A 20,941-nucleotide genomic window follows, 5' to 3' on the forward strand; every position below is an offset into this window, starting at 1 on the left:
TGGGGGGGTTAACTAGGCTACCAGGGACATGCCTGGGGGGTTAAAGGGGTAGTGCGGCGGTAAAGAATTATTGACAGAATAACACACATTACAAAGTTTTACAACTTTGTAATGTATGTTATGTCTGTGAATGGCCCCCTTCCCCGTGTCCCACCACCCCCTGGTGGGACACGGGGAAGGGGGCCATTCACAGACATAACATACATTACAAAGTTGTAAAACTTTGTAATGTGTGTTATTCTGTCAATAATTCTTTACCCGTGTACCCGGAAGTGTGGTGCGCTATACATTACCTGTCACGTGCCGACCCCCGTCTCCAATCTTCAGTCAGTGACGTCTTCTTCGGCCGGCGAACAGCTCCGACTGTTCCGAATGCCGGCCGCCCTCTGCAGCGTCATCCGATGCTCAGCCGCGATTGGCTGAGCACAGTTGTGATGCGGCGGAGGGGGGACGGCGGCAGGGATTCGGCCCTGCGTCTGAAAGTGACGTTTGGCACAAAATGGCAGACGGCCCTTGACACGGATCAGGTAATGTATAATGCACCACACACTTCTGGGTACACGGGCGGGGGTGGTGGGACACGGGAAGGGGGCGATTCACAGACATAACATACATAACATACATTACAAAGTTGTATAACTTTGTAATGTGTGTTATTCTGTGAATAATTCTTTACCGCTGCACTACCCCTTTAATTAAGCTACCAGGAACATGCCTGGGGGGTTAATTAAGCTACCAGGGACATGCCTGGGGGGGGGGGGGGGGTTAACTAGGCCTACCAGAGGCATCACTGGGGGTTAACTAGGCTACCAGGGACATGACTGGGGGGTGAACTAGACTACAAGAGACAGGCACTGGGGGTCAACTACAATAGCAGGGGCACTAGGGGAACAATACTTTACCTTGCCCTGGGTGCTGCAAACACGCTACTAACTGCCGCGCATGGTATGCAGCCCTAGAATGATTTTATTAATGCCCGACCGGCCCTCAACATGGAAAAGGTTCCCCATCCCTGTTTTACACAAACAGATATCTGACAGAATTTTGAAGCCAAAACCAGGAATGGATTTGAAAAGGGGAGAAATCTCAGTCTTTCCTTTATGACATGGTCTCTGTTTATAGTCTGTTCCTAGCTTTGGCTTCAAAAATCTGACTATAAACAGAGACCATGTCATAAAGGAAAGACTGAGATTTCTCCTCTTTTCAAATCCATTCCTGGTTTTGGCTTAAAAATCTGTCAGATATCTGTGTGTGGTAAAACGACCCTAAGGGGCAACTACTAGGTACATCGCTTCAGGTTTTTTACTTTAACAGCCTGAGGCGGAGATGCCAATGGCGCGGTCCGTGTTCCCGTGCACAGCAATAGGTCTTTTCCCAAGCACCACGCCGGAGCACTGGGGGCAGGAACATCGACATCCAGTGTGACGATCTCCACTCCCCTCTGTGACACGGCTCCACTGATTCTAAAAGGAGTACACTTTTAATCCTGGTTTTTTTTTTTTGTGCAAATTACATTAATAATGTTTTAAAACATCCATCCAAGACTGGAAAGTCATTTTATTTTTTCATTATAAAAATATTAACAAAGAGGTGCCAGCATCAAGTTGAAAACTTGCATTTTTGTCTTTAACAGCATTACATTTGTTACGTGAAACTATAAAAAAGAAAAGCTAAAAGCCTCTTGCTAGGAATGGATTAACGGGGGGCAAATCCACCTCTGTGTGGCCCTCCCCGTCCTCGGAAATTTCCTCGATCGCCTCTGAAGCTTCCTCTGCTCCTCTCTCTACCACGTTCTCCTCTACCAACAGAAGGTCCCCCCCGACCACCGCCCCTAGCTGTACCAAAGCCTCGGTCTGATTTTGGTGGTGGGGTTTTGGGGCGAAGCCTCTCGATTTCTTCAGTACAGCCAGTCAGTGTTGAATTAGGGGCATTGAAGTATGATGCATATGCTTCGGAATTAAAGTTGCTGTTTGTCAGTGTAGGGCCCACAGTAAGCCAGCCTTAAAAAAATAAAATAAAAAGATAAAAAACCTTATTTAGAGATAACTATAAGAAGAGCAGTTTACTATAATATAGCACATTAAAAAGTGCTGTGATCAAACCGATAAGAGTACAGCACCTATAGTGCATTATATAAATGTGAATGTGACACTAGGGTATCCCATGCGGGCTTCTTTGCTTCTATCTCCATGGCAACTATTCCCGTCCAAATGCTTTGGCAGCTCAGCGATATCATAGGAAAATTAAGACTCACTTTTCATGTGGTTACATATGCCAGACTGAAAGTGCAACGTAATTGGTCGCTATGAGACCCACTGTCCCTATGGTAATCCTGCCAGGGAACAGGAGCAAGAGATGTTGTCATAGGGTCCCAGGCACAGGTGGCCTGTCAACTTTATAAAGGTGAAAGACACTAACAATTCTTAGTTTTGTCAGATGACCTTCTAAAGCAATCCTTAGATAAATTAGGTATATGGGCATCACCGAGAACGGTCCTCATCTCAGGACCCCTGTGCAGAGCTCCATTAACAAGCAACAGAAGTCAATCTAGTCTGCCCAAAAAATGTTATAGTTGTTTATACTACAACAAAGGGATTCAGCTGTTTGCCAGGGTGTTGTTACCTGGACCCATGTCTGTGTATGAAGAGGATAATACTCTGTAGGCAGATACTGATGTGCATGCATTACATGTCATGCAGAACAGACTCAGAATTCTGCATTAAGCCTTTGAATTAAAGGAGAAGTCCGGCCTCCGATGGGTTTTCAAAAAAGGCAGGGGCACGAGGGAAAGTAATAAAGGGTATTAGCTCACCACTCCTCAAATCGCTGCCACGGGACCCCGGCTGGGCTCGAGCCACAACCCAGGTGATGGATTGCCTGCTCAGCCAGTCAGTGACTGGGGTGGGACGCCGCTCCAGTCACTGATTGGCTGAGTGGGCTGTCCATCAGCCGGCGCAGGCAATTTCCCAGCCATTGTGATGACGTCACAGTGTCACAGGAAAATGCCTCCTGACAGGGGTCCTGAGGCCGGTCCCGCCGCTCACCGCAGGCACAAGGAGGGATAAGCTAGGATGCCTTAATTACATTCCCCCCTGCCCGCTGCAGTTTTATGAAAATGTCTGGACTACTCCTTAAAGTTTACACATATCTAGCTTATATCCCCAGGAGACAAATGTATCACTCTTACCAGGTCTTATTGTGCTATCCCTGCCAAAAAGATGGAGCCTTCTCCGTCCCAGACAGAAGTGTTCAATAATGTGGAAGATCTCCACAGGCTTTTCAATGTTTCCTATCTCTGGCTCCTCTGTGATAATAAGGTCAATGTCAACATTGGCATGGATGAAATCGCCATCGGTGCTGCGGTGCACGGTTCCTCTAATACCCATAAGGCAGTGCTCCTATGGAAATAAGTGCACAATAATCATCATGTGGAAAGGCGACATACAAAAAAGTGCCATGTATGAGGGTACGCATAGAGTGGGCCGCTGTAAGTATAACTATATTGGGTAGACGCTGATGCACTTTCTACTGAAGAGAAGTTTGCAACAGTATCACTTGTATAAAATTGCTTTTCTTCCAGCTTCCACTCGAGATTTATGAAATGGTCAGCTGCTATAATGCGCAGACAGATATATGTCAGGATGATGCACCACTTCTATAATTTTTTCATCATTACATTAAAAAATGAAATCATCCATCACCTCCGGTAGCAGGCTTGGGTATATTCCTGGCCAGTACTTTATTTTCATACTGCTGCACTTCACCACGCTCTATATTGCTGCTTTCACAGCACACATCCCATAGCAGCGTGATGATTTAAAAGGTACAGCGACTATTGTGCTGCTTGGATTTAGACACAATCTTGTTTATCCTACAAATGTCTCATTCTAGTGACAGATGGGAACGCTGTACCTTTGTCCTCTGGAAGATTGCCTTAGGGTCCAAGGTCTTGGTCTTGCCAGGATTGTCTTTATTAGTTTTTATCCAACAAATGTCTTCGGATCGTCTAAAGCCCCACTTCCGCAAGCACTGCAGATATTAACCGTAAAAAGTACTGTGAAATGGAACACTAAATATCTAACAAAGGCAGACGCAGAGGTTACTGCACCCTCCTGAGAGAAGCCACATTACAGAAGGGATATAAAAGACCCACAATGGCTACTACTATGCGGAGGAATTAATTATATATAGCTAACCCATTACCTAAACTAGCAGATCCTAGTATATGATGGGGTCACAATTAAAACCTAAAAAACTTTAGGGGATTTATGCTTACTGTCCAAGGCTTCCAACAGCATCTTCTCTCATCTGAGCCAATCAGTGGTTGAGGTGGGACACCACTGCAGCTGCTGATTGGCTGAGCAGAGACTGCTGCAGTTTTCGCTCAGCCAATTAGCGGCTGCAGTGGTATCCTGTCAGAGCAACTGGGTGGCTTGTTAAAGAAGATGGAACAGGAGAAAGATGCTGCTCCATGCCAGGATTCCAGGTTTGAAGATGACCCCCTCCCTCCCAAGATTTAATCCCTTGGGGGGCCAGACTGAACAATTTGGCTTCCTGGGGGTTAAGTGAACATGCTATGTGCCCTTACTTAACCCGTTGATGGCGAAACTGAGAAGTCTGTCCACCAGGGGGTTAAGTGGGGTCAGTTAAATCCATTTAACCCTTTGGGGGCCTGACTGTTCTGCGCTGGTCGCATATAAAGCTAGGAGGAGGCCAGGACTGTATGTATAATTTACCCCCCCCCCCCTCTCTTGCCTTAAGGGGTAAAGGTTGTAGAAATGCATTACGCCTTTTCACAAGCTTTTTTTTTTTTTACTATCCAAGCACTAAAGCCCCTATTACACGGTGACTGGGGGACCAAACAAGCGCTGTCAATGCTCGTTTGCTCCTCTCTCCCAGCTTGATCACTTAATCATTCGGGCAGCCCATATCAGATAGCAGCTGCCGCTGCTCCTATTCCACAAAGCGACGGCAGCAGATCGCTGCTATTTAAGTCATTTGCCTTTTAGCGTGTCGAAAGACAGACGACTGCAATGATCAGTAACAGCCGATAATCGTTCCGTGTAATAGGGCTGCAAATAGGAGCGACGGCAGCAGACCGCTGCTATCTGCTATGGGCTGCCCGATCACCCGGGGTGACGGCAGCAGATCGCTACTATAGGAGTCGTTTGTCTTTCAACATGTTGAAAGACAAATGACTGCAACGATAAGCCGACATCGTTCATATCGGCTGATCGTTGTCTTCTATTACGCGGGACGATTATCGGCCGTAACGGCCTATATCGCCCGAACATGGCCGATAATGATTCAGTGTAATAGGGCCTTAAAAGGTTTTTGCTTGAGCATCGAGATTGATCAAGTACCCAGATACTCAATCGAGCATCAAGCCAGAACGAGCTCTCTCAACACTAATGGTACTGCACAGAAATAGGATACATTCAAGAAATCGCCCAAACTGGATTACGTCCGGCCAAGTACAGTTATTGAGTCTGCTAAAAACACTTGACAGGTTGCCAACATTTGGTTTGAAGTATGTCCCTAAAGATCAGGTGAACAGTTAACCACAAGTTCCAGTGCTTTGCGATGCAAGTAACACAACACTGATGGAACCAGTAATACAGTTTATCAGTGACTGCACAAAAAAGTTGTGCGCTCTCTCTCTGAGAACCTTGACAATACAATGAACTTAATGTCTTAGAAAGGAAACAGATTTCGCCTTGCCGATGGAATGTATTATTGTTACTTGAAAACGTGTCCGTGTAGACTGTATAATGAAACACCTGCCTCCATGTATACAGCACATATACAACATTCACCAGGTAACACCAACACTCTCAGTATCAGGAATCTCTAGCCTCTTCTCATATACCTGTAACCACCAGCCTTGAATCCTCCTCATCACAGACTATTTGTCAGGTGTGTATGTGACAAGCGAGGCAGGAAGCAGCCGTCAGCTGCTGTGCTATATAACAGGGATTATCTGACTTACCATTCTACCAAAATCCAGACCTTCCCCGGAGCCGCACCACAGGAACACAAAAGCCCTGGAGCCTGCGATGCCTTCAATATCTAATTTCATTATCTAAAACAGAGAGAAGGTTGATTTGGTTGGAGCAGCGAGACTATAAAATGAACGATTTCTTTAATATGGCGCAGACATTTTGACAGGTTATCAAATCCCAGAGCTCACACTATTATAGCACCAGGTCTGACATAACGCGCAGCAGATGTGACTCATGGAGGAGAGAAGTTGTGTAATGGAAATTATACTAGGTATCGCTCCTGAAAATGGATCCATGACAGGATCAAGTCACGGAGAGTCCATTTACTTCCCAGACACTAAATTATTTTCCCGTCAGGGTTTTTCAAAGGCTTTCTGGTTTAAGCGAAATAATAGGCGCCCCTACCATTAGACCTTATATATAGGCCTGGGGGGGTGGGGCGAGGTAGAGCGTCTCTCATAATGGAGGATCCAGCATTGGCATTGACAACCAAGACAGCCTACTGATTTTACTGAGAATTATGTAACAGTTCATTTCTCCTGTGCTGATGTGGTACAAGAAATGGACCCAATTTTAGTTCTATGTCTAGATATATGTCATTACTATATGTCTGTAAGGGTAGATTCCTGTTTTCATGTAAAAATCAGTACATAATGCGGGCAGGTACTGTCCTATACTCTAGGAATAGGACAAAGAATATATATTGTAAAGCACCAACCTGCACTCTGCCAAAAAGTAATCCACTGTATTACCCAAGCTACTTTATTAAAGGGAATCTGTCACTAGGTTTATTCCGCCTTAAATGAGGGCAGCATAAACTAGAGACAGAAATGCTGAACAGATCGGTGTATTACTTACATAATTCTGTTCAGCCGTTCTCCTAATATGCAGGAGAATAGGATTCTTGCCATACCCCTCCCCCCGCCCACTAACTGCTGATTGACAGCTGACTACCTATACACAGCATGGATAGATAACTGCCAATCAGCAGCTGGTGGGCAGAGTTTTCTGCTTCTCATGAATATCCAGGACTACTGGGCTCATGCACATAATGGAGAGGACTACTTATTGTCCTTGTTATTCAGGAGGATATCTCTGGATCAGCTGCACAGAACAATATAAGTGATACATCATTCTGTTCAGCTTCTCTGTCACTAGTTTATCCTACCCTGAGATAGGACAGCAGAAACCTGACAGAGGCTCACACTGTTACTAAAGGCAGTGAATATGGATTAATCACATTACATGGGGTGATATCAGGCCAACAAACAAGAATTGCATCACCATGACGGTTGTCTGTCACACTTGTCCTGTGTAAAAGGGGATGTGCAGTCAATGGATGATAGTTGCAAGAATGATCCAGTGATCACTTGTGCGGCCCTGCCTGCGATCTAGTAAGTGCCAAAAAAAAAAATCCAAGGCTATTGTTGTTCAGGGTGAACCTGGGTGGTTAACTCTGTCTTATAGATTGCTCTAAGTCCAGACGGTGAGACCTCCTGTTATAAGATTGGGGAACTCAGGAAAAATGTCTATAGTGGCAAAACCTGTTTATTTGTAGAATTTTTTTCCATATGGAGAGAATAAGGGCCCCCTCGGCGTATAGGCATGGGCCCCCTCGGCGTATAGGCATGGGCCCCCTCGGCGTATAGGCATGGGCCCCCTCGGCGTATAGGCATGGGCCCCCTCGGCGTATAGGCATGGGCCCCCTCGGCGTATAGGCATGGGCCCCCTCGGCGTATAGGCATGGGCCCCCTCGGCGTATAGGCATGGGCCCCCTCGGCGTATAGGCATGGGCCCCCTCGGCGTATAGGCATGGGCCCCCTCGGCGTATAGGCATGGGCCCCCTCGGCGTATAGGCATGGGCCCCCTCGGCGTATACGCATGGGCCCCCTCGGCGTATACGCATGGGCCCCCTCGGCGTATACGCATGGGCCCCCTCGGCGTATACGCATGGGCCCCCTCGGCGTATACGCATGGGCCCCCTCGGCGTATACGCATGGGCCCCCTCGGCGTATACGCATGGGCCCCCTCGGCGTATACGCATGGGCCCCCTCGGCGTATACGCATGGGCCCCCTCGGCGTATACGCATGGGCCCCCTCGGCGTATACGCATGGGCACCCTCGGCGTATACGCATGGGCACCCTCGGCGTATAGGCATGGCACTGTGCAGCTATGTTACGGTAAAACAAGCGCCATCACTTTCTACTTAGGCTTTTTATTCAAATATTACACTACGGAACGAATGACAGTAAAAGAAAGCAAATATTTCATAAAGCGTTAAAACTGTGACACCTGTCAGCTGAAGAGAAAATAGAGCAGGATGCCAAATTAAAACATGGCACATCGAGGCAGAATTCAATTCTTTGCAGGAAATGGATTCCTTTAGCACCGCGAACAAATAGTACGGGTTGAGATCAATCTCTTTCTGCTAACAGGTTGGTGACAGTATTAACCTTTGGTCAAAACTGCGCTCTCAGGGGGAAGACATTAAATCTGTTCTTATCTTCTGGTTGGTGACTTCAGGAAAGTACCAGACAGCAATGTACAGTAGGTACTGGATGACAACAACTAGATCCGTACTGTTTACTCACCCAGATGTTATTACTCCCCGACCATGTCTATTATTGAAAAGTGACTATTTTACATAGTCTTCAATGAGGATGGTCGCAATTAAAAAAAAAAGTACTGAATATTACCCCATAAAAAAGGAAATCTCATATGCAATCTCAAACTTACAGTAAAGGCCCTTTTACTTAGTTGTTCTCTATCATTTTCAATAATCGGCCAACGTCCAGGACCTGTGTGTCAGATACTGCAGTGGCAAACTGAGCCAGATGGACCACTGCACAATGGACACGAACAAAGCCCGAAAGACGCCATTGACTTTAAAGGGAAACCATCAGCAGGTTTGTGTAAACTGATATCCCCCCGCAGCTCTTTACTTCATGTGTGCAGTGAGATTATTGACTTTTCACTGTGTTCTGGTGTTGTTTGGCATTTTGATAAAAGAACATATGCATATTGGACCTGAGGAGCAGAGCACCACCCTTGGTCTGCCCATCCTGCCCCGCCCACTATGCATAGCAACGGCGCTCGTAATCACGCACATGCAGGTAACAGCTCTCATATGAAACGGGCTTCTTCTGGCCCATGCACAATTTTTCACTGTGTCCCGGCTGAGAAGAATCCCTCCTCACCCCCCTTCTTACATCATCCATGATGTCCGGGGACCAGGAAAGGGGTGATGAGGCGGTATTATTCTCAGCCGGGAAAAGGCGAGAAGCGCGCATGCGCTGGAAGCAGAACGTCTAGTATGTGAGTTCTTCCCTGCACATGCGCAGTTACAAGCGCCATAACTATGCATATATGAATATGTATAGTAGGCGGGGGAGGAGGAGCGGGGCGACCGTGGTGCTCTGACCACGCGGACAATGTCCACATTGCTCCTCAGGCGCCAATTTGCATATCTTCTAATGCCGAAACAGAGAGAAAAATCTGTTACAGCAGTGTGGACATGAGGTAAAGAGCTGCTGGGGGATATCAGCATAATTCCCCTTTAGGGTGCGTTCACACCTACAGGATCCGCAGCAGATCCGCAGAAGATTTGATCGTGTAGATTTGTTGCTGTGTTCAGTTATTTAAATGAAATCTGCTGCGGATCTAAGTGTGAACGTACCCTTAACGGGATCCGTCAGGTTTTCTGATGGTATCCTTCATTTTGCAAGAGTCTAATGGGACAAAAAAATACTTATTGAAGTGTTCTTTTGTCCAGTTATTTAATCGGGCCCCGATCGTACGCAGATGTGAACGAAGCCTAAAAGGGCCAAGGATCAGCCGACAATAGGGATGTGTAGATGACACATTTAGTTGAGCCTTGTAGAGTGCCAATCACCAAGATCGCTGCTGGTTCCCCTGCCCTCCATCAGCCCATCCAAAGGGGGTCTTAACCAGCTTTACACACTAACAAGCTTTACTCACGTCTTCCCAGGTCCACCAGTTCTCATTGGCAGCAATGCCAGTTTCCCTGTAATATTCCTCTAGTGGTGGTTCAAGGAGAATAACATCAAACTCGCTCTTCAACTCTCTCAGATCAAATGTCTCAAGGTCTGCTTGTAAATACCTGCAGAATGGGAAATAAATACGGTGAAATGGTTTCCATCGGGTTTTTAGATAATGCAGAAAGTCTTATTATTCGGCACAGATCTGGAACACCATGAGGGATTCCACAAGAGATGAACAGAGAGAACAAAGTAAAAGTAGCAGGGGCTTGGTACATGTAGCCAGGTCCAGTCTCCTGAAGCTGTTTAGTCTTCTGCTGGTTGGAAGAAAAAAAAAAAAAAAGGGAAACTCTAATCAACCTATATAAGTATATAAATGGGGGAAAAGTTGTTCCTGGTAAAACCGCTGCAAAAGACCAGGGGGGACAATTGTTTATTGATTCATTGTTTGTTTAATAAGCATGCCCGTAGTACGGACAAAGCCTTGTGTAACTCCAAAAGACAAAGCAGAATCTGAGTGCTGCAACAGCATTGAACTACCACTAGGGAGCGATCAAGAGCTGCCTAACAGCTGAAGCTGAATAAAAGCAGCAGAAGCAGTATATAAACCACAATGGGGCACCTTACTAATAAGAGGGCTACTCTACCACATAGCAGTGACCGATGGGTTAAAAGATACCTTGAGACAAGTCATGTTAGAGTAATAACTAAAAAAAAAAAAAAAAATATATATATATATATATATATATATATATATATATATATATGTTTCAGTCTGGAGAGCACTCTAAGATCCGGTGCAGGAGTGCCAGCGACTGAGATTGGATAAAGTCTCCTCTTCAATATAACCAAGAAATTGCAGCACATCCAAGATAGAATTTTTTTGCACTATCTTGGATGTGCTGCAATTTCTTGGTTATATATATATATATATTTTTTTTTTTACTTTTTAGTTATTAATCTAACATGACTTGTCTCGAGGTATCTTTAACTTATCAGTCACTGCTATGTGGTAGAGTAGTGTGTATATGTATTATATATATATATATATATATATATATATATATATATACACATACATACACACACATATATACAGTGGTACCTTGGTTTAAGAGTAACTTGGTTTAAGAGCATTTTGGTTTAAGAGCTCACAGTTTTTCAAAACTGTGACTTGGTTTAAGAGCATTGCTTTGGTTTAAGAGCTCCCTGTACTGGGTGGGAGGGGCAGTGGGGAAGGGGCATGGTCTGGATAGCTGGGTCTACAGCACTGTACTCTGACCTAGGAAGTCTCCCTCACCTCACAAATCATAGCAGATCCACTTCAGGCTGGGGCTTACATCAGGGGACAGGACTGTGGAGGTCTCTTCATAGCTGTAACCCCTCTCTCCCCGGACAGAGAGTGCTGCATGTATATGCCCACATCTCCCCTGCTCATTCCTTCATGCTCCCTGCAGTCTCTGTCCGCCCTTGTGTTTCCCATCCTCTCCATTACTGTACAGTAACTTATAATATCACATATTCTGCTGTTTCTAAATGTTTGTTTCATCTGTTTTACGTGTTATTCAGAATAATAAATCATTATTTTTGGGGTGTGGAACCAATTGTCTGCATTTCGATGATTTCTTATGGGAAAATTTGCTTTGGTTTAAGAGTGGATTTGGATTACACGCTCAGTCCCGGAACCAATTATGCTCGTAATCCAAGGCACCACTGTATATATATGCACACAGCAGGAAAAATGGGACTAAGCTATGATGACTACACAACTGGGTCACAGTGTCTCCAGAACAGCAGGCCCAGTGCAGTGTTTCCAGTATGAAGGGGTTAGTGCCTATCAAAGCCGGTCCAAGGGAGGTTAACCAGTAAGCTGATGACAGACATGGACACCTAAAGTTTACTGATGAACATGGGGAATGAAGGCTAGACAGCCTGGCCCAATCCAACAACAGAAGAGCTATTATGGCACAAATCTGCTGGCTACGATAGGTGCCTGAACATGCTGTGTATCCGAAGCTGCTGTGTATCCACAAACAGGGAATGTTAACCCTTTCCACAACCAAAAGCTCCTATAGGGGACATGTGGACCACAAAGCAATGGAAGTAAGCAGCCTGGTCTGATGGATCAGGTTATCTTTAGCTTTGTGTGGACGGATGCATATGCATCACTTAATGTAGAGTAGTGGGCATTATTCTGCTGTGTGGATTTTACATTGTCATTTACAACTGAGTCCGAGTGATGACAGATTCCATTTAATGGTTTTTAGTGGCTTAAATGAAATGACAGGTCAGTGCATATGTTTATAGAAGGCACACACTTACATCGGAGGAGTATTGGATTTGGATATTAGATCATCCTTAAGTCTGATCAGCTCTCGGAGTTTTGGATATTCCTCAAACCGGTCTGCTAATCCTAATGGAAAAGGAAGAGGTGTTAACAGGTTGTGCACAAGAAGCCCTGGAATATAGGTGTAGACAATCATCTCAGATAGTACAAGACCATAAAGCAATCCCATATGTGTCTGCTGGCCGCCTCTAGACAGGAAATTATTGAAGGCCTAATCCCTTAACTCCTCGCTGATACATATACATTATGTACTTTCCAGGGTCAGGTTATACAGCTGGGATGAAAGCCTATTAAAACTGCAAACCTTAGAAAAATCATTCATAGAGATACGTGAATGACACTGACTGTCTTAACGCCTGGGGATATATAGTCCTTGCCTGAAGCCAAAAAACAGACAGATAAAAGGAATACATAAAGGAATGGAAAAGAAGCAACAGAAAGCATGCTAATACAGAAGAAAGCATCATACCGACGTCTCGGATAAAGTTCTGAGGTCTGTGGCCCGTGTCAACAAAATGCTGGCAATAGTCGTTGTGAGGATTCAGACTTTGGGTTCCCTGTATATATGGAAAAAAAAAAAAAATTAAAGGTTAATTAATGTGGTTCTAAGGAGAAGTGAATAGGAGGTACAGCTACTGGGTCTAATATATGACCTAATCCCACATAGATCTGGTATATTCACTGGAATGTTTGCGGCAATCAGCCTACGGCCGAGCATTCTCTATAACATGAGGATATGTGCAGCCGACAGCCTATCGCCCGTTCTCTATAACATGAGGATAATGTGCAGCCGACAGCCTATCGCCCGTTCTCTATAACATGAGGATATGTGCAGCCGACAGCCTATCGCCCGTTCTCTATAACATGTTGTTTATGTGCAGCCGACAGCCTATCGCCCGTTCTCTATAACATGAGGATAATGTGCAGCCGACAGCCTATCGCCCGTTCTCTATAACATGAGGATAATGTGCAGCCGACAGCCTATCGCCCGTTCTCTATAACATGAGGATATGTGCAGCCGACAGCCTATCGCCCGTTCTCTATAACATGAGGATAATGTGCAGCCGACAGCCTATCGCCCGTTCTCTATAACATGAGGATAATGTGCAGCCGACAGCCTATCGCCCGTTCTCTATAACATGAGGATATGTGCAGCCGACAGCCTATCGCCCGTTCTCTATAACATGAGGATAATGTGCAGCCGACAGCCTATCGCCCGTTCTCTATAACATGAGGATAATGTGCAGCCTATAGCACATTCCCTATAACAAGGGTAGGAAACCATGGCTTTCCAGCTGTTGCAAAACTACAACTCCCATCATGCCTGGACAGCCAAAGCTAAAGCTAAAGCTTTGGCTGTCCAGGCACGATGGGAGTTGAAGTTTTACAACAACTGGAGAGCCAAGGTTCCCTACCCCTGCCCTATAACATGAGGGTATATGCAGCCGATAGCCTACGATTTCTTTACGGACCAAAATAACCTGGGGGAAAAGTGTGCAACGTAGCTTTCCAGCAGAAGGAGAAGCGCTTGCTATCTATCATCTTGCATATACAGCATTGGGGGCCCCTTCACAGTGCTGCAGGTGACCTAGGAGCAGGACTAATACACTGATTAGTATCCTCAGGACTGGTCATTCATGGCTGACTGGTGGAGTGCTGACACCTTGCCCCCCTGGAAGCAGATGGCTGGTGTCATTGTGTAATGGACGTGCTGGGTTACTGCAGCTCAGCTCAGGAGCCCAGCAAGGCTCTACACAGTGACCTCAGCCACCTGCTTCCAGCCGTTCCTGCCCCCGCTCTGCCGAGCACCTGATTGTCAGGGGTGTCAGCTGTCACTCCATCCTAAGGGTAGATGTAAGGAGGACGGCTTTTGTACTACCATCCTAAGGGTAGGCCTAAAGCATACCTGGGTTACAAAAACTAAGACCGGCAATACACAGCATGAGTCTGCCGCTTGTTTAGGATACTGAATGGCCAGCTCTCCCTGCTGAATCCACTATGATCACAAAACTGGAGTTTTACCCTTAAAAATAAGGAGTGTTGCCATATCTGGGTTACAGATGTTCTAACGTTATCTGGCTCCTGATGAAGTGATCACTCAGATATTTCACTTCATCAGGGTTGTAGATCACTGCTTGCAATGTACAAATCATCTGAACATACTCACCCTTCCCCCAACACACATGTCTAAGCACTTAGAGCTTGTGCAGGAGGGATCGGTCAGCTGTAGGGGGTATTCTATATAAGATATTTATGGCCTATACATGGACTACAGCATACAGTATGCAGAACGAGGCAGAGGTCAGGATATTGTTTAACTTGCTATATACAGTATAACTATAACCCCTGTAACACATATGGCATGATAAAGCTTACAAATGTTAAACAGATACCATAATAGTCTATGGGTCACTGTTATGCTGCGTTTACATGTAGTGATAATTCGCCCGATGAATCAGGGTTTAGACGGAATGATATATCGTACGGAAAAATCATTTTGCGATCCCTTAAGCCTATCTCGCACATAGGTTAAATCGGTGAACGGCTGTTTACACGGAACGATCTGCGAATTTTTTGCGAACGACGATTTGAGAACATGGTCAAAGATCAAAATGAACGATTTCTCGCTCGTCGCTTGATCGTTCGCTGCAATTACACGTACGATTATCGTTCGAATTTGATCATTATCGTTCAAATTCGCACGATAATCGTTCCGTGTAAACGCAGCATTAGGTATCGGTTTAAAGGGTTTTACACTAAGCTGGGCTGCAATTACCTGGTGCCACCACTACACAATGTATGAAGCCTACTGCTTTAAGCCATTCATTCTGTATATGCCAGAGTTATGGCTGTGACAAACAGTGCTCCGTCGGGCGTGCCAGGTGTTGGTACTCACATCACCAGGCATTAAAGGCCTTCAATGTAAAATGCCCAGAAAGCTCCTTTAAAGGGGTAGTTTACCATTTTTTTTTCTTTCAAATCAACTGGTCCCAGTAAGTGCCAAAGATTTGTAAATTACTTCTATTAAAAAATCTCAAGTCCAATCTTCTAGTACTTATCAGCTGCTGTGTGTCCTGCAGGAAGTGGTGTATTCTTTTTAGTCTGACACAGTGCTCTCTGCTGCCACTTCTGTCAATGTCAGGAACTGTCCAGAGCAGTGACAAATCTCTTTAGAAAACCTTTCCTGCTAAACATTACATTAAGCTATTTGGCTCCAGCAGCGCTGGAAGAAAGTGTCCATGTTTTTCTACAACTGGATGACCCCTTTAATCGCTCATACTGCAGCACAGAAAGGGTTAAAGAGCAGATATTACATTTTGTTTGTCATGAGCATCAGCATTGCCGTCCTCAGCACCAGATTCCGCACAAAAATAATACATTCGTGAGCTCCCTGAAAGGAGAAGTCTGGCCATTTTTGAAAATCTGGCAGCTGGCAGGGGCACGGGTGAAACGATCAGGAGTATGAACCGTGCCCGTGGTGAGCGGTGCCCCTGGCAGATTTTTAAAATGGCCGGACTTCTCCTTTAAGGGGCAAATTAATCAAACCGATTCACCTAATCACTCAGCCCTACTACATAGTGGTAGATACTTCCAAAGAGCAGGTAAATCCAGCCTTTTTTTTTTTTTTTTTAAAGTGGTGTCACGGTTATTTAATTTTTTTTTGCAGAAATCAATAGTACAGGTGATTTTAAGAAACTTTGTTAATGGGTTTATTAGCCGGAAAATGCATTTTTATCATGAAAAAGCAGTTTGAAGCTCTCCCCCCTGTCTTCATGGTTCTCTATGGAGAGGGGAGGGGTGGAGGGAGAGGAGGCACCAAAACAGGACAACAAAGAGTTAATTTACAGCTACATCACCGGGCTATCTCCTCTGAGGTCAACACTGACCTCTCACTATGGCTTTCACACAGGTCCCTCTGTTCTCTGCTGGCGACTAATCTCCCTCCTCCCCCCCTCCCCTCTCCATAGGTTACACAGGGCTTGACTGAGATTTCCTGATAATGAGCAGTGGATGAGAGAGAAGAGGAGGGGGGAAGGGGGGGACCTGGGGAAAGTCTTTTTGAATGCAGATAATGGCATATTTGCCTAATAAACCCAATTACTAAGTTTCTTAAAATTGCCTGTTCTATTAATTTCTGCAAAAAAAAATTAAAGCATTGCAAGATTGACTGTAGATTCCAACTTTTACGTTACCCGTGATTTTATCCTGACTGAAGACACGTTGTCTCTTTTCTCGATATATTGAAATGCGATGCTATAGCTTGCCAGCTAGGTAATACAGTAGTAACACTGTCTTTAAAATGCTGTAAGAAAAGCGGCGCGTCACAAGATGAATTACCAGGAAGGATTCAAAGACTCTGTAGTCTGAAGAAATACCGTGCCCGGTTCTCTAGCTGATTACACGTCCACAGGAAAGTAATGGCTTGAGACAAGTCACTGGGCTAATTGACTTTTCCATTTGTGAAACGTGAAACCATTCAACGGAATATATTAGTAACCTTTCCACATTAGCGCAAACCTTTGATTTTATGCCGTTCGTTCGACTGCCCCTTTGTCATTTTATGTGACAGCTATTTCCCCGGGCGCTCCAAGAAATCTCTGGCAAGCAGATTTTCCTCAGTCACTCTTCACACAGTGTGCCGCGCATTTCACTCACGCTGCTTTTACTTACAGAACTTTATAACATCTCTTTCATGAAAAGCGAACCTTGGACGGCTCAAAGAGCGGCCATGCCAGGGAATAATTCTGTCTACTAAAAGGAGGGCGAACTGGCACGCTCCAACGTCATTCAATCCACCTCCCAATACTCCACAGTCTGATAATCTGATGCTATATACTAGCGCAGTACAAGGAGTTACACATGGCCAAAAGCAGAAAACTGAGCAGAAAGAGTAACATTTTGGGGTTCATAGGATATTCGATGACTTTGGGAGCAATTCTAACATTTTGAGGTGCTTATCATGCAGTATAAATAACATGATAAATTTATTCTGTGGGTCAGTATTACAGTAATACCGAATTGATCTAGGTTTCTTTTCTTTTTTCTTTTTTTACTATCTTGTCACATAAAGTACTGTATTTTCCAGCGTATAAGGTGACTGGACGTATAAGACGGATAACAGGAACGGGACAGAAGACAGAGGCCGGGAACAGGCCCCAGGTGATTTGATTTTTTTTACCGTGGTCACGCCATACAGTGGGGATGCATCCATTTTTTAGCCCCCCCCCCCACCATATGGGGCGACCATACCTGGCATAAAACGACCCCCGATTTTTCGGGGTTAAAAAGTCGTCTTATACACAGGAAAATACGGTAACTTCCTGTGTGTCCAAGCAGGGATAGAACTATAACGTTTCAGATTACAGAAACCTAGGCTCAAGGACACATGTAAGTCTATGTAAGCAGCACAGGTGCATGGAGATGATGCAGATAATGTTTCCTGGGAATCAGGTTACCGCTCCGGCAGCAGATTGTTGCTATATTAGTCGTTTGTCTTTCAACACGTTGACAGACAAATCGTTCATGTCGGCTGATTGTTGTCTTCTATTACACAAGACGATTATCGGCCGTATTGATTTTGTGTAATAGGGCCTTTAGGTAAAACAGATGGGTTTGGGGAAGGGAGGCATGTATGCTTTTATGCTATGCTGGTTCTTCACATTTTTTATGCTAGGTCTTTAGAAGTTCCCATGAAACATCTTTCAAAAAGTCAACTCCAGCTATAGTTAATCCATACACGTACAATACAAAATTAACAATGGTTAGACTAGTAAATACCTTTAAGAAGGTGCTGGAATCTTTGTAAATTTCTTCTTTGTACGGTAGGTTCTCTTCCTCCTTTTGTGGTTCAACGGCATCCTGGAAAATAAGAAGTCAGTACACTTAACTGGTATATTTTGTTTCAGAACATCCATCATATCAAGAAACAGTATTAAAAAAACCTAAAACTAACAAAAACCCCAAATCCTACACCCAGTGACTGACCTGGGGAAATCTCACCTATCAAAGACTACCTGCATGTTGTATACAAAATAGATTCTATTCCCACTGATCACATTAAAGGGGTTATTCAGCGCTAAAAAAGCATGGCCACTTTCTTCCAGAGACAGCACCGCTCTTGTCTCCAGTTTGGGTGCAGGTTTTGCAACTTAATTCCATTGAAGTGAATGGAGTTAAAACTGCAAACCCCCCCCTGAACTGCAGACAAGGGTCGCGTTGTCTTTCGAAAGTGGCCATGTTTTTGTAGCGCTGGATAACCCCTTTAAAGGGGTTGTCCAGCGAAAACCTTTTTCTTTCAAATCAACTGGTGTCAGAAAGTTATATAGATTTATAATGTACTTCTATTAAAAAATCTCAAGTCTTCTCATACTTATTAGCTTCTGTATGTCCTGCAGGAAGTGTTGTTTTATTTTCAGTCTGACAAAGTGCTCTCTGCTGACATCTCTGGCAGAGACAGAAACTGTGCAGAGCAGGAGAGGTTTTATATTCATAGAAAACCAAGACGGAGTTCCTGTCTCGGCCAGAGATGTCAGCAGAGAGCACTGTGTCAGACTGAAAATAAAACACTTCCTGCGGAACATACAGCAGATGATAAGTACTGGAAGACTTGAGATTTTTTCATAGAAGTAAATTACAAATCTATATAACTTTCTGATATCAGTTGATTTGAAAGAAAAAGATTTTCGCTGGAGTAACCCCTATAATACTGAAAGGTCTGAAAGACTGTTTAAGGGATACTTCAGGAAAAAAATGTTTTCAAATCAATTGGTGACAGAAAGTTAAAACAGATGTCTAAGTAACTTTTTATTTAAAAAACTCAAGATTTCTAGCATTTATCAGCCGCTGTAAGTGGTGTATTTTTTTCCCTTCAGACATTGTGCTTCCCGCTGTCACCTCTGCTGGTGTCAGGGAGTGTCTAGAGCAGAAGAATTTTGCTTTGGTTATTTGCTTTCTACAGTTCCTGACACGGACAGAGGAGGCAGCAGAGAGCAACATGTCAGACTGATAAGAATATCCTACTTCCTGAAGGGCATTTAACAGCTGCTAAGTACTAAAAGCTTTATTTTTTTTTTTTAAACAGATTTAAAAAACTCTTTCTAATCAACTAGTGCCAGATTTTTTGTCTCCACAAAACCCATTTAATTGCTGTCTTAAGGGGGAACTCCAGGTGGAGGTAAAAAAAAAAAAAAAAATACACTAGCTGCAGAATCATATAGCATTGCATACCTGTCTAACCCAGTTTTGAAATTACCAAAAATGCATTTGCTTTGGGGGTCTTTGTTCTGTATTGTGCGGCTATACTTCCAAGTTGAGCAGTTGTACACAGGTTCCAGAATGCAATGCTTTCATCACAGTCCTCCACCCTGCCTATTCCCCGCCCAAATCTGTTGCTGAACATCTAGGCTGTGTTCAATCATTGCAGTTTCATTGTGTTACTGAATTATTTGCAGCATTTTATCATTTCATTGTGTTCCCACCCACACAGCGCACTGTTACTACCTGTAACACCACACAGCACGCTGTATTCTCTACCTGTAACACCACACAGCACACTGTATTCTCTACCTGTAACACCACACAGCATGCTGTATTCTCTACCTGTAACACCACACAGCACGCTGTATTCTCTACCTGTAACACCACACAGCACACTGTATTCTCTACCTGTAACACCACACAGTACACTGCATTCTCTACCTGTAACACCACACAGCACACTGTATTCTCTACCTGTAACACCACACAGCACGCTGTATTCTCTACCTGTAACACCACACAGCACGCTGTAACCTCTACCTGTAACACCACACAGCACGCTGTATTCTCTACCTGTAACACCACACAGCACACTGGTATTACCTGTAACACCACACAGCACGCTGTATTCTCTACCTGTAACACCACACAGCACGCTGTATTCTCTACCTGTAACACCACACAGCACACTGTATTCTCTACCTGTAACACCACACAGCACGCTGTATTCTCTACCTGTAACACCACACAGCACGCTGTAACCTCTACCTGTAACACCACACAGCACGCTGTATTCTCTACCTGTAACACCACACAGCACGCTGTATTCTCTACCTGTAACACCACACTGTATTCTCTACCTGTAACACCACACAGCACGCTGTATTCTCTACCTGTAACACCACACAGCACACTGTATTCTCTATCTGTAACACCACACAGCACGCTGTATTCTCTACCTGTAACACCACACAGCACGCTGTATTCTCTACCTGTAACACCGCACAGCACGCTGTATTCTCTACCTGTAACACCGCACAGCACGCTGTATTCTCTACCTGTAACACCACACAGCACGCTGTATTCTCTACCTGTAACACCACACAGCACGCTGTATTGTCTACCTGTAACACCACACAGCACGTTGTATTCTCTACCTGTAACACCACACAGCGCTGTATTCTCTACCTGTAACACCACACAGCACGTTGTATTCTCTACCTGTAACACCACACAGCGCTGTATTCTCTACCTGTAACACCACACAGCACACTGTATTCTCTATCTGTAACACCACACAGCACACTGTATTCTCTATCTGTAACACCACACAGCA

The 20,941-nt window shown here is 44.6% G+C and overlaps 1 protein-coding gene across 1 annotated transcript in view; it reads right to left on the reverse strand.

The window, feature by feature from the left end:
- Positions 1-1,539: 1,539 nt before the first annotated feature.
- METTL14 (methyltransferase 14, N6-adenosine-methyltransferase non-catalytic subunit) overlaps positions 1,540-20,941 on the reverse strand; it is a 28,921-nt gene continuing 9,519 nt past the window's right edge. Inside the window, exons 4-11 of the mRNA XM_069976805.1 lie at positions 18,127-18,207; positions 12,818-12,905; positions 12,324-12,414; positions 9,982-10,123; positions 5,990-6,082; positions 3,913-4,029; positions 3,188-3,398; positions 1,540-2,000 (exon numbers count right to left, since the gene is read on the reverse strand). Of these exons, the coding sequence (XP_069832906.1) occupies positions 1,696-2,000; positions 3,188-3,398; positions 3,913-4,029; positions 5,990-6,082; positions 9,982-10,123; positions 12,324-12,414; positions 12,818-12,905; positions 18,127-18,207 (1,128 nt within the window). The 3' untranslated portion in view covers positions 1,540-1,695. The remainder of the gene's footprint in view (positions 2,001-3,187; positions 3,399-3,912; positions 4,030-5,989; positions 6,083-9,981; positions 10,124-12,323; positions 12,415-12,817; positions 12,906-18,126; positions 18,208-20,941) is intronic.

This window comes from Dendropsophus ebraccatus, chromosome 7 (assembly GCF_027789765.1).
Source record: "Dendropsophus ebraccatus isolate aDenEbr1 chromosome 7, aDenEbr1.pat, whole genome shotgun sequence".
Classification (NCBI taxonomy): domain Eukaryota; kingdom Metazoa; phylum Chordata; class Amphibia; order Anura; family Hylidae; genus Dendropsophus; species Dendropsophus ebraccatus.